This window comes from Mandrillus leucophaeus, unplaced genomic scaffold (genome assembly GCF_000951045.1).
Source record: "Mandrillus leucophaeus isolate KB7577 unplaced genomic scaffold, Mleu.le_1.0 Scaffold18, whole genome shotgun sequence".
NCBI lineage: Eukaryota > Metazoa > Chordata > Mammalia > Primates > Cercopithecidae > Mandrillus > Mandrillus leucophaeus.
This window is the reverse complement of record NW_012101809.1, coordinates 2,104,389-2,116,303: the sequence shown is the minus strand read 5'-3', so window position 1 is coordinate 2,116,303 and position 11,915 is coordinate 2,104,389. Positions and strand designations below refer to the sequence as shown.

Below are 11,915 nucleotides of genomic sequence, written 5' to 3'. Positions count from 1 at the left end.
TAATCCCAGCACTTTGGGAGGCAGAGGTGGGCAGATCACAAGGTCAGGAGATCAAGACCATCCTGGCTAACACGGTGAAACTCCATCTCTACTAAAAAATACAAAAAATTAGCCGGGCGTGGTGGCACGTGCCAGTAGTCTCAGCTACTTGGGAGGCTGACGCAGTAGACTTGCTTGAAACCGGAGCTTGCAGTGAGCCGAGATTGTGCCACTGCACTCCAGCCTAGGCGACAGAGTGAGACTCCATCTCAAAAAAAAGAGAAAAAAAAAGACAAGGTCTCACTCTGCTGCCCAGGTTGGAGTGGAGTGCAGTGGCGTGAACACAGCTCACCGCAGCCTCAACCTCCCAGGCTCAAGCAATCCACCCACCTCAGCCTCCTGAGTAGCTGGGACCACAGGTGCATGCTACCATGCCCAGTTAATTTTCAAATATATATATATACACACACACACACACACACACACACACACACATACATGTGTGTGTGTATTTTTTTATGTGTGTGTGTGTATTTTGAGATGGAGTCTCACTCTGTCACCCAGGCTGGAGTGCAGTGGCGCGATCTCCTCTCACTGCAAGCTCCGCCTCCTGGGTTCACGCCATTCTCCTGCCTCAGCCTCCCAAGTAGCTGGGACTACAGGTGCCCGCCACCACACCCGGCTAATTTTTTTTTTTTTATTTTTAGTAGAGAAGGGGTTTCACCGTGTTAGCCAGGATGGTCTCAATCTCCTGACCTGGTGATCCACCCACCTTGGCCTCCCAAAGTGCTGGGATTACAAGCGTTGGCCACTGCGCCTGGCCAATTTTCAAATATTTTTGTAGAGACAGGGTCTCACTACATTGCTCAGATTGCCAAACTCCTGGGCCCCAGCAATCCTCCTGCCTCAGCCTTCCAAAGTGTTGGGATTACAGATGTGAGCCACTGTACCCTGCCATTTTTCCACTTCTACATTACTCTCTTTCCCAGCTCCATGTTTGTTCCATCATGGCACATGATTTGTGCTCCTTGCTCTGAATTCCCTGTGCCCAGCCCAGGCCTCGTATGTAATAGGCATTCACTAGAAGCTTCAGGATTGGGCTGGTCCTGATGCCCAGAAGGCCCTCCCATTTACCTGATCATCTAATACCCATTGTCTACCAAACCTCAACCCAACCTTTGTTGTCACCTTCTCTGGGAAGTCTCCCAGATGTCCCAGGCTGACTCAGACATCTTTTCTCTTTGCTCTCCAAATACTTGTGCTGCCTATCATAGCTCTTATCATATTGAATTGCAATCACTGTGTTACTGTTTCCCACAGGAGAGGATGTGAGCTCCTGGAGGGCAAGGAAAGCAAAGAACCAACTATGACCGTCTGTATTTCCAGCACACATATTCCTCATGTCATGGCCCCAGGGACATTGCCTCCTGCCTGTTCCAGATGGACAGTCAAGATGATTAAGGCTGAATAAGGACTGTCCCTGGTCACACCTACCCACTCTACTTTCCAAAGCTTGAGCTCCTCTAAAGGCCACTCACTTTGGCTGAGCCAAAAATGGATGCTGTCTGTAGTTCCTTGTCATCATCCTCTTTCCGGGGGTGAATGACCAGCGTCACATGGCAGTTATTGTCTGTCGCAAACTTCCGAAAGACCCCGACGATGTAGTCTTGAGCTGCGATCCTACCCCCATCCCAACAACACAAAGAGCTTATTAGACACAGAAGAACAAGAACATACACATACTCTTCATTCATTCACATCTCCCCACAAACTACCACAATCCACTCTACCTCCCTCTACCCAAGGACTCACACTCAGATCCCTGTCCATACATCCTGCTGCCATACCCCACACCTCCATGTGATACACATGGGGGTGGTACATGCCTGCACACATCTCAGAAAATAAGAGAGCACAGCGTGTGTGCCTAGAGGCCAGCTGCCTGAGAAGTATGTGCTGTATGTCCAAGCGGGCTCAAGCTAGACAAGAGAGGATGTCACCTGTCTGTGGACAGCTGCTCGTGACCCATCATGAACTGCAGGTTGTCGATGACCACATGACAAATGTCATAGACGTAGACTGCATGTTGCATTGTATCTATTACAGTCCTGGGAAGAGGAAAGGCAAGGAATTTGACAAGTTGTCTCTAGACCACCCCAGGCAGAGGAACTAGCATCCTGAAAACTCTCTTGGCTGCCTCCTCTGCCCTTCTATTATTATTATTATTTGAGACAGGGTCTTGCTCTGTAGCCCAGGCTGAGTGCAGTGGTGTGATCACAGCTCACTGCAGCCCCAACCTACTAGGCTCAAGTGAGCCTCTTACTTTTTAGCCTCCTGAGTAGCTGGGACCACAGGCATATGCCACCACCATGCCCAGCCTAATTTTTAAAAATTTTTTTATAGAGAGGGGAGGTCTCCCTATATGGCCCAGGTTGGTCTCAAATTCCTGGGCTCAAGTGATCCTCCCAAAGTGCTGGGATTACAGGCATGAGCCACTGTGCCCAGCCCTGCCCTCATTCTTTGAAAAACTCCAAACCTAAGGAGATGGGGGAGTTCCTACTGGAGCTGGAAAAGGAACCAAAGGTTCCTGAGTGCTGGGATATGTCTGGGAAAGCAAGGTGGCTAGAGTCTGGGAGTCTCACCTGATGCTCTGCTGTCCATGGAAAGTCATGAAATAGAGGGGCAGGTCCTCAAAGCGGTCAGCCCAGTGATCGTATTTGTCCAGTTGATCTTCCAGCCGCCCCTCGGCAAACTGTGTAAGCATGACCCGGGCTAGTCTCACATTACTGATCTCGAAGCTACCCCACAGTGTGTTCACCCCCTGGGAACACAAATCCAGGGCATACTCACTGATGAATGTCGTCTTTCCACTGCCTGTTGGCCCTGCAGTGGGGTGGAACAGACCTGGGTGAGGGAGGAAGTCCTACCCTTGAAACCAAGACATAGGTCAGGGCTTTAAAATTGTGGGGAGGGGGCAAACCTTCTTTTCAACACTGTCATGGCCCAAACCCACTTGCTTTTGTCACCTGATCTTCTGCCCCTTTACTCTAAGTAGTGATTTCTCAAAGGGTTACCTGTGAAGACCGTCAGTTCACCCTTTCGATGTCCCTTCAAGATACGATTGAGGTCTGGGAAGCGGCTCCAGCGGAGGCCAGCTACTTGCTCCACATTTGACAGTTCTCCTAGCACCTCCTCCCGAAGCTGCCGGAAAGACACGATGGACTTGTGCCAGGCAGGCAGGGCGGTACGAAGAATACGAGAAAGATTGAAGCCTCTGTTCAGGGCCTCCAGGGGACGGGGCTGCTGGTCTCCTGGCCGCACCAAGAAGCATCGTTTGGGGTTCAGTTTTCGTGCAAACAACTTGGCCGCTTCCCAGGACCGAAGGTCATCCCCCAACCAGAATACGATCCGCCGGAACTGTTCCAGGTAAGGGAGTAAGGAAGGGGGTAAACAGGTCGTTCCTCGGGGTAGAGTAAGGGTAGGCAGCCCCGTGGACTGGTTCAAGGCCAGGCTGTCAAGCTCACGACTGGTCAGTACCACCTCAGCATCTCTACGACTAATCAGTGGTAATCCAAACAGATTGTGGTATGCACTGGGTCGGGGAATAGTGGTTTCCTCATAGCTCACTCCATCCCCCTGGCATTTAGCCTCTAGTAGCTTCAGACCTCGTAATCCTGAGCCCCCAGAGGAGAACCAAGGGAAGACAAGACTGCGAGCAGGTCGCAGATATCGCACACTGAAACGCTTGAGTGTGTCATCTGTAACCTTGGTAAGGCCAAACATTGTATCAGCCAGCTGAACCTCTTCCTGATCAGGCAGCTCCCAGAGAGGTACTGCTCGGTTCCAGATCCTCTGGACCTCCTTGCTGTCCTCAAATTCTGGAGCCTTACTAAGCAGAAGCCCCTCCTTGGCCCCATCCCCTCGCCCCTCCACGCTGGCCTGGAAGTCTTCCCAGCTCCCCTCTGCTAGGCTGGTCATGCAGAGAAAGCGGCCTGTGGTCTTGTCAATGAAGAGGCTGAAGGAAGTGGTAACACCAGTCTGGTCTTTGAGCTGCGAAGACTCTGCAAAGGGGCTCGGTGCCCGCAGGCAACTGTGGCCATCCTGGAAGGGGATCCCATGCCCCCGCAAATACTGGCGGATTTCGGTTGCAGTTACAGGCAACACTGGCATCTCCAAGGCTTGGAGAGTCTCCTTCCCGTACCTTCTGCGAGGAGGGCCTGGGGCCAAGTTTCGGGGCAGGCCCCTCCGACCCATCCACTCCCCACGCAGGGGTAGCAAGATACGGAGGGGGTACCCACCTCTGAGGCGGGCCAACATTCCTAGCCAAATGTAGGAAGTCACTACTTGAAATGCCTTAGGTGCCTGGTTAGCGTGCCTTCACTAGACCAGACTCTATGGATACCCCACGCAGCACTCTGCAGAGCTCACTCTAGGTGCCTTCTTTCTCTCCATGAATTTCTCCTCTTCAACCCCTCTACCCTGCTGCTTAACACATATGCCCATCTACACGACCCTTTCACGTCCACGTCCTTCTACAACGGCTCCCTCACTTCTATGGTCCGTTACAGTTTCTCTCCACCACCTCACCTCTATGACCCTCTACACAGTTCCTCACTGATACAGTTTCTCTGCATCATCTTCTCACCTCTACTGCCCCTCCACAGCATCTCCTCGTCGTCCTCATTTCTATAGCCACCTGCATCCTTTTTGTAGTCCCTTTGCCCTGGACCCCGACTAGAGACCCTCTTCCCTGCTCCTTCCCCTCACTGGGACCTCAACACAGCGAGAGCACCCAGCACGACTCCCGCCAATCCTCGGGCCCAAAGGAATGCCTGTTTCTATCCTCCCCCGTGTCTTCACTCTGCTCTACTACTCCGAGCTCCGCCGCGCCGGTCCCCGGCCCCGGGTTACCACTCTTTGTCTCTCCCACTTAGCCCGCAACGTGAGCCTCCAGCACACGCTGCTCGCCTTGACCTCGGAAGCAAAACTCCGGGAGCGGTCGTCCCGGAAGCGGAAGTCTCGAGGTTTAGTCCCGCCCCCCCTCGCCGCTTAGGTTCCGCGGCCTCCAAGCTGTAGCTATGACTGCGCGCGGGACTCCGAGCCGCTTCTTGGCCAGTGTTCTGCACAACGGACTGGGTCGCTACGTGCAGCAGCTACAGCGTCTGAGCTTCAGCGTCAGCCGCGACGGCGCCTCGTCTCGCGGCGCCAGGTGAGCCAAGGGAAGTGCGCGGGCGCGGGTCGGGGTGGGGGTGGCAACGACTCCCCGGGTAGGTCGCCCCCAGTCAGGGGTCATATTGCTCACTCTCCCGGGTCTTTTAGGGAGTTCGTGGAGCGGGAGGTGATCGACTTCGCCCGACGGAACCCAGGGGTCGTAATATATGTGAACTCGCGTCCGTGCTGCGTGCCCAGAGTAGTGGCCGAATACCGTGAGTGGGGCCGGGCTCCGGCTGGAGGGCGGGATCGGGGGCTCGGCCCGCTAGCCTCCCTCTCTCCTGGTCGCACCGGCCAGCTTCCGCCCACTCACACCCACTCTTACCCCTCTTCTGCTAGTTAACGGGTCTGTGCGCGAGGAGAGCATCCACTGCAAGTCGGTCGAGGAGATCTCGACGCTGGTGCAGAAGCTGGCCAACCAGTCGGGTTTGGACGTGATCCGCATCCGCAAGCCCTTCCACACCGACAACCCTAGCATCCAGGGCCAGTGGCACCCCTTCACCAACAAGCCGACCACTTTCCGCGAGCTATGCCCCCGAGAGGTCCAGGATCCTGCCCCAGCCCAGGTGCAAGCACAGTGAAGAGTTGCTCCACCAACTCCAACCCCAGGCTTTGGACTGTTTCTCCAGTAAAGGTGGTTCTTCCCCTTTGGGGTTCCAAGCCCAGGTAAATGGAACCCATCAATGGGCAAGTTGACAGAGGTTCTGCTTGGGATAAAGAAGAGCTGCCTGTTTCTTTCCAGTGCCTGCTTCTAGGGGCAGTGACCTTGTGAACCCCTAATTTTTATCAGTTAGCATTCCTAAAACCTGAGATGAGGAAGACTTAAAGGGTTTTACAGGGCCCTTGTTTTTTAAATCCAAATTGATAATGATCTCAAAACACAATGAGAGGTCTGAAGGCTGGCTTCTGAAGAATCCCTGATGTCTTATTGGTACAACCACTGAGCTGTGGAGAGCTCTGCTGTGATGGGCTAGGCACTTTATATCTGTGTGAATGTGTGTGTGTATAGATTTATAAAACTGAGGTTAATAAACTTATCCAAAGTCACATTTCAGGTCTGTCTTCAAAATGTGTGCATATGTTTAGCGCAAGCCTCAGTTTTCATTATTTTAAAACTAGACGCAGAACATATAACAACCATCAGGTGGTTAGTATTAAAGGCCAAGTGATTAATCTAGGCCTGACCCTTGAAAGGGAGAAGGGAGTTATTCCCTGGCTAACAAGCTTTCTGTGGTCTTAGCTATACATCTCCTTCCTCCCACGTTCCTCTTTGTGCAGAAATAAAATCCATGTCCCTTGAGCCAGCTGGTGGGGGGTGCTGAGAACCTTGGGGAAGGGCAGGAAGGCTGATTAATATTTTCCAGTCTTAGTTTAAAAAGGGGGGATGGTGGGCAAATGAGAGCCAGAAAATAAAAATCTAGAAATCCTCATAAGAATTCTTGAACCGTTGTCATTTTCTTGTCATGCCCTAACACCATGATCAATGAATAGTGTGAACCTTAATAAAGAGTCCTGCGTGCCTGCCAAGGAGTCTGGATGGAAGCAGAGGATCCCAGTTTCCTCTGCAAATAGTTGTATTAGGGAGCAGAGCCAACCCTGGAAGCAGACATCACTGCGGCACCTGTATAGGCTCAGGAGCCTGTCCCCTGGTGATCAGGGCTGGGCCCATCTAGATGAAGCAGACTACGCATAGCTGTGGGGAAAGAGGGTGTTTATTAACCAACGGCAGGGGGAGGAGCTGAGCCCAGGCTCCCCACTCTGTCACATGCCTGTTCCACCCACCTGGTGGTAAGTGGGGGCATTCCTAAAGAAGTATAGCCATTCTCACAATAAATACATTCATTGTGGGGTGGAGGTGGGAGAGTTTGGGTGGAGGGCAGTAAAAACTCGTGGGATTCCACGTTCTCAGCTACAAAAATAACAGTCATCCTCACCCGAGGGGAATGGGGGAGCTCAGTCAGAATTGATTGTCCCATATAGGCCTAGAGACTTCAGAGGTCCCTGGACCCTGAAAGTGCCCCGGTGAGGTAGGACAGGGGTAGGAGCTAAGCATCCAAACTCCCAGCCACTGCCCTTTGCATAGTTCCAAGAACGGGCTTCATATGCCAATTGAGACATCAGATTTCTCCTCCCTTTCCCTGCTGTAGTCTAGGGGAAGCGAATGCTTGGTTCCCCCAAAAGAGAGGCTGGCTCATTGAGTGCAGTGTTGGTCATCCATCCTAAGGAAGGGCCTGTGAGGACAGCTAAACGGGAGGGGGATCTCCCTCTGAAATGTCCACGGACCAAACCCAACAGACACAGGTCCAAGGCAGCAAGGGGAGGCTCAGAGGTGCATGTGAGTGGAAATGTAAGCACATGTGTGATACAGGTGTGTGTTGCCACATGTGCATGGGGATAGGACATGCCTGGAGCTCTGTCTCTGATACTCTTGAGAATGACCAAGGAGAGTGGGGAGGCTGATTCACAAGGGCCACACAGGAAGGGAGAGGAGGGGAGTGATGCAGTCTTTCCTCCCCAGGCTGGCCCATTCCCAAGCTCTTGACAAAGAGGTCACCACATGGGGCTGGGGAAGAGGACCAGATAGGATGTGGCATTTGGGAGGGTACCCCAAGTCCAGAAGCAGGGATGAAACAAGAATGCACCAGGAGAAGGTGAGGGTAGGGGCACTGCAGCCCAGCCGATAAACATTCTTCCACGTGTGCATGTGAATGTACGCAGGGCTTAGGTGGCTGGCAGAGGTCTTGTCTGGTTTCAGGACCATCCAGCACACAGGGCCATGCAGAGGGTGGTGACATTGAGCCCATATGGACCTGCAGAGCCCTGCCTGGGAGAAAGAGAAAGGGTTTGGGCAGATGAATGGAACAGGAGGATGGAGTCCTCGCCTCTTAAGTGTTTAGGTTAGGGGATAGGAACTGGCTCTGGGTCTGCAGGGCACCTGATCCTGAGGGAGCACCTACCTCTGAGGAGCACCGATGGGCCTGGGCTGCTCACATGTGGGTCTGTGGAGACTGAGGAGGGGGCTTTGGCTGGCCCTGACTGGCCAGCCCTACAGGGACGTCAAAAAGTTGGGAAAAGGGCATAGAGTGGGGGGAATGAAGGTAGGGTGGCTGTGTTAGGGAGGCAGTGGCCCAGCCTGGGACAGACAGGCTGGCTTGGAAGAGCATTTGTTCTGGGAGGCTGGGCTCAGACAGAGCTCTCATCTAGCTGCTCCACGAGCTGCGTGTGCTTCCTTTTCTCCAGGATGCGGCTGAGTTCCTCAGCGAAGGAGCAGGGCCCTGCTGGTACTCCATTGTTGCTCTGCCTCAGAAGCACATAGCTATTGCCATTCATCCTTCGCAGCCGGCTGGGCAGTGCCACCAGGCCATTGGTCAGCTCAGCCGGTGGCAGTGGGGGCGGTGGGGGTGGTGGGGCATGGACAGGAGGCTCCTCGGGATGGGGGTGTGGACACGCTGTCCCCGCCACAGGCCTCCTCCCATCTGCGGCACTGCCTGCTCACTGTGCCCCTCACCTCCATCCCGCAGATACTACTTCAAGAAAGTGAGCGACGAGTTTGACTGTGGGGTGGTGTTCGAGGAGGTTCGAGAGGATGAGGCTGTCCTGCCCGTCTTTGAGGAGAAGATCATTGGCAAAGTGGAGAAGGTGGACTGACCAGCTGGCGGGCTGACCGCTGCACCAGGCGAGGCCCTCGGTGGGCACAGGTGTCCCAGCCAGGCGGATGACCTCGTACTCAGGAGCCCGATAGAGAACAGCGTGGGGGCGCCGCCCACCCCTGCAGTCTCGCCGTGTCTGGGCGGGTAGGGGTCCCTCCGCGTGGTCCACAGGCTTCTGTCCTGCCCCCGAGGAGGCAGCCGGACACTCCCCATAGCAATACTTGGAGGGCCTAGCCCAAGTGGGGCAGCCAGGGTCCCTGCTGCCGGCTTCAAGCGACGCCCCGGCGCCTCCCCTGGGCACGTGTGCTGGGATCTGTTTTTCCCTCTGGGATTTGCCCACGTACCCTGGTCTGGCTGGGCGCAGCCCCAGGCCTGGGCGCAGAGGCCTGCAGGGCCTCTGTCAATTGTACTCGCCACCGAGTGCCTTCAACACAGCTTGTCTCTTGCCTGCCACTGTGTGAGCCGGCGACGGGGTACTGCACCTGCCTCCAGCTGCCGGCTGCGCGGTCCCGGGTCCTCCTTTCTGAGGGCCCATGTAAATATGTACATTTCTCAGGCCAGGGCCAGCAGGGGCTGCCCAGGTCTGTTTTTCATGCGATGACACTTGTACAATTATCTTTTCAAAGGTACTTGGATAATAATTAAATAAAACTGTTTTTGAACCTGCCCTGGCTGTGGTGTGTCTGCTGCCAGTGGGGCCTGGCCTGGGTCTCCCAGCCTCAGCGCCTGTGGTTAAGGTCATGCTGGCCTCCAGCAGGCATGGGGGTCGTCCTGTGACTCAGAGGCTGGCCAAGCTAGAGCATGAACGTGCTCCACCTTCCTTCCCAGGAGCCGGCGTCTGGGCAGAGCTGCATCAGGCCAGCCTTGCTGAGGGATCAGGCACACACAGTCCAGAACCAAGCTCTTTATTCACAATGCACAGCTCCCTCCAGCACCCAAGGAGGTGTCCTCCTGTCCAGCGGTGGAGGGGAGTGACACGGGGGTAGCTACAGCTCCTCCTTGGACCCCACGGTTGAGTTGGCCTGTGGCTCCTAGAACGGGTCACAAGTACAGCTCAGAGCTCTGCTCCCAGCCTACCCCTGCCCCCGCCTCGCCAGCCCTGTGTAAAGACAATCTGTGCAGAGGCCTGGAGCCCTGGCTTAAGGGACACCCACCGGGAACGGGGCTGCCGGCTCCTCCGTGGGCTCCTCCGTAGGCTCCTCCGTGGGCACCGCGCCCCCGTTGTCCAGGAACTTGGACAAGGTCTCCAGGTCCCTGGTGCTTTTATATTCAATCACCTGAGGAGAGGCAGGGGGCTCTGGAGGACATGCCAGGCCCAGCCCCATGCCCAGGAGGATGGCATCCCAGCTTCCCCAGGCACCTGTCCCCCATACCTTCCGACCTGGCCCTGCTGGGAAGTACTTGAGGGTAGGGAAGCTGTGCACGGCAAAGGCGTCCAGCTCGTTGGCCGTGGCATCCAGCTGAGCAATGATGATGTCCTCATGGTCTTGGTACTTCTCAGCTAGCGCCTCCCAGGCAGGGGCCATCTCCTTGCAATGGGTGCACCATGGGGCATCTAGGACAGGGGCCATTGAGCGCGGCCATCTGGGCACCCCGTGCCCAGCCCACACACCCCGTGCCTCCCTCAGCACTCACAGAACTTGACAAACACGTTCTTGGTTTCGTCAAAAGCCACCTGCTCAAAATTTTTGCCCACGAGGGTCTTCACTGGCCGCTGATCCCAGTCAGGGGGTACCTCCTGGCTCAGGAGATAGGGCTGGGGGAGACCAGGCCAGGCGCTTTGCTAGGGGTCCTCTGCAGGGCTCAGGGGGGAGGCCTTCTGTGGGGCTTGGGTGGGGGAGGCCTTCTGTGGGGCTTGGAGGGGAGGGAGGTCCTCTGCAGAGTTGGGAGGTCCTCTGCAGAGTTGGGGGCTCCTCTGCGGGGACTGCAGGGGTGGGGGCCTGAGAGCTGCTGTTCCCACCCCCTCCCAGGCTGGTAGATGAGGTCAGGGTTCCCCTCCCTCTATGAGCAGTCTGCAGCGGACCTTGACTTGGCCGTTGAGGACTGCGTGGCAGAAAGCAGTGACGGAAGCTGCGGTGACAGGGCCCCCGTCCACAGGCGCGTACTTTTTAGTGGTCTCAACGTTGATGAAGCGCAGAGTGGGGGCTGCCTCAGCCTTGAGGCCAAAGTACTGCAGCACGTGCTCATTGTCAGCCGCCACGTCCACCACCACAAACAGCACCTGTAGGCCAGGAGTCCACACTGGCACCGGCCACTGTCCAGCTGCCCCTTCCCTCGGACCCCAGTACCTACCCCCATCCAGCTGCCCCTCACCCCGGACCCCAGTACCTGCCCCCGGAAGTGGGGAGCTGCCTCCCCAAAGCCCGCTAGGAGCTCCCTGTGAGCAGCCAGGGTCTGGTTGACAAACAGCAGTAGGTGGTTGAGGATCCTGGCCGCGAAGATCTTGGGAGATGTCTACAGTAGGGAGGGTGCTCATGACTCCACAGGCCCCCCAGCCTAGGCACCCCCATCCCTGGACTCCTCCACCCTGGGACACCCCCAGCCCAGGCACTGCAGCCTACGTACCTGGCTGTTGAACTCCGTGACCAGGTGCATGCTGTGTGTGACCAGGAAGCGCGACAGATCCCCCAGGTCCAGGCCAAGCTCCTCATCCACTGGGAAGTCTGCCCGCCCCTCATCAAACTGGACAGCAGCAGATGGGTCAGTGGGTGCTGCAGCCGGACCCCAACCCACGCCTGGGCCTGACTTACCTTCTTGAAGAGAACCACGGTGTCCTTGGTGAGGCCGAACTGCTCAAAGAGCCGCGGCCGGTCCGTGAGGCCAAAGGTCATGTCCAGGGCGTCCCGGGCCAGGGCCAAGAAGGTGGCCACGTCCTCATCCTGCAGGTCCTGAAGGGCCCGGCCCTGTGAGGCCACCAGGTTCCACAGTCACTGCCCCCATGGCCCAGCTCCCCACACCCAGTGGCTCACCTGGAAGAAGCCGATGACCACCAGGTCCCGGCCATCGATCAGCGCCTGGGCGGCCGCCTCGTCCTCCAGCCGCTTGGCACTGGGCCCCACCCGCCGTCGCAGCCAC

The 11,915-nt window shown here is 56.1% G+C and overlaps 3 protein-coding genes across 10 annotated transcripts in view; 1 reads left to right on the top strand and 2 right to left on the bottom strand.

The window, feature by feature from the left end:
• The window catches only part of LOC105537757 (chromosome unknown open reading frame, human C10orf2), a 6,977-nt gene extending 1,843 nt beyond the window's left edge, over nucleotides 1-5,134 (bottom strand). Inside the window, exons 1-4 of one of the 6 annotated variants that reach the window (XM_011977414.1) lie at nucleotides 4,948-5,134; nucleotides 2,622-2,800; nucleotides 1,980-2,087; nucleotides 1,474-1,659 (exon numbers count right to left, since the gene is read on the bottom strand). In XM_011977414.1, the coding sequence (XP_011832804.1) occupies nucleotides 1,503-1,659; nucleotides 1,980-2,087; nucleotides 2,622-2,743 (387 nt within the window). In that variant the 5' untranslated portion in view covers nucleotides 2,744-2,800; nucleotides 4,948-5,134 and the 3' untranslated portion in view covers nucleotides 1,474-1,502. Of the gene's footprint in view, nucleotides 1-1,469; nucleotides 1,660-1,979; nucleotides 2,088-2,621; nucleotides 2,863-3,053 lie in introns of all 6 variants that reach the window. The other 5 variants (XM_011977410.1, XM_011977409.1, XM_011977412.1 and 2 more) reach the window with 5 other exon arrangements.
• MRPL43 (mitochondrial ribosomal protein L43) lies at nucleotides 4,986-6,244 on the top strand. Of its 3 annotated transcripts, none has more exons than XM_011977415.1 (4): nucleotides 4,986-5,188; nucleotides 5,299-5,405; nucleotides 5,530-5,756; nucleotides 5,933-6,244. In XM_011977415.1, the coding sequence occupies exons 1-4, from the start codon at nucleotides 5,058-5,060 to the stop codon at nucleotides 5,960-5,962; spliced, it is 495 nt and encodes a 164-aa protein (XP_011832805.1). In that variant the 5' UTR covers nucleotides 4,986-5,057; the 3' UTR covers nucleotides 5,963-6,244. The 3 variants fall into 3 exon arrangements, with proteins under 3 accessions (XP_011832805.1, XP_011832807.1, XP_011832806.1); XM_011977417.1 differs by having other exon boundaries at nucleotides 5,530-5,818; XM_011977416.1 differs by having other exon boundaries at nucleotides 5,530-6,244.
• Nucleotides 6,245-6,884: 640 nt separating this feature from the next.
• The window catches only part of SEMA4G (sema domain, immunoglobulin domain (Ig), transmembrane domain (TM) and short cytoplasmic domain, (semaphorin) 4G), a 19,476-nt gene continuing 14,445 nt past the window's right edge, over nucleotides 6,885-11,915 (bottom strand). Inside the window, exons 16-17 of the mRNA XM_011977418.1 lie at nucleotides 8,148-8,613; nucleotides 6,885-8,014 (exon numbers count right to left, since the gene is read on the bottom strand). Coding sequence (XP_011832808.1) covers nucleotides 8,374-8,613 — 240 coding nt within the window. The 3' untranslated portion in view covers nucleotides 6,885-8,014; nucleotides 8,148-8,373. The remainder of the gene's footprint in view (nucleotides 8,015-8,147; nucleotides 8,614-11,915) is intronic.

Excerpts from the sequence above, each read along its gene's own strand:
- MRPL43 (XM_011977415.1), top strand. The coding sequence starts at position 5,058 with ATGACTGCGCGCGGGACTCCGAGCCGCTTCTTGGCCAGTGTTCTGCAC. Across the intron at positions 5,189-5,298 it reads GCCTCGTCTCGCGGCGCCAG|GGAGTTCGTGGAGCGGGAGG; the intron begins GTGAGCCAAGGG and ends CGGGTCTTTTAG. Across the intron at positions 5,406-5,529 it reads CAGAGTAGTGGCCGAATACC|TTAACGGGTCTGTGCGCGAG; the intron begins GTGAGTGGGGCC and ends CTCTTCTGCTAG.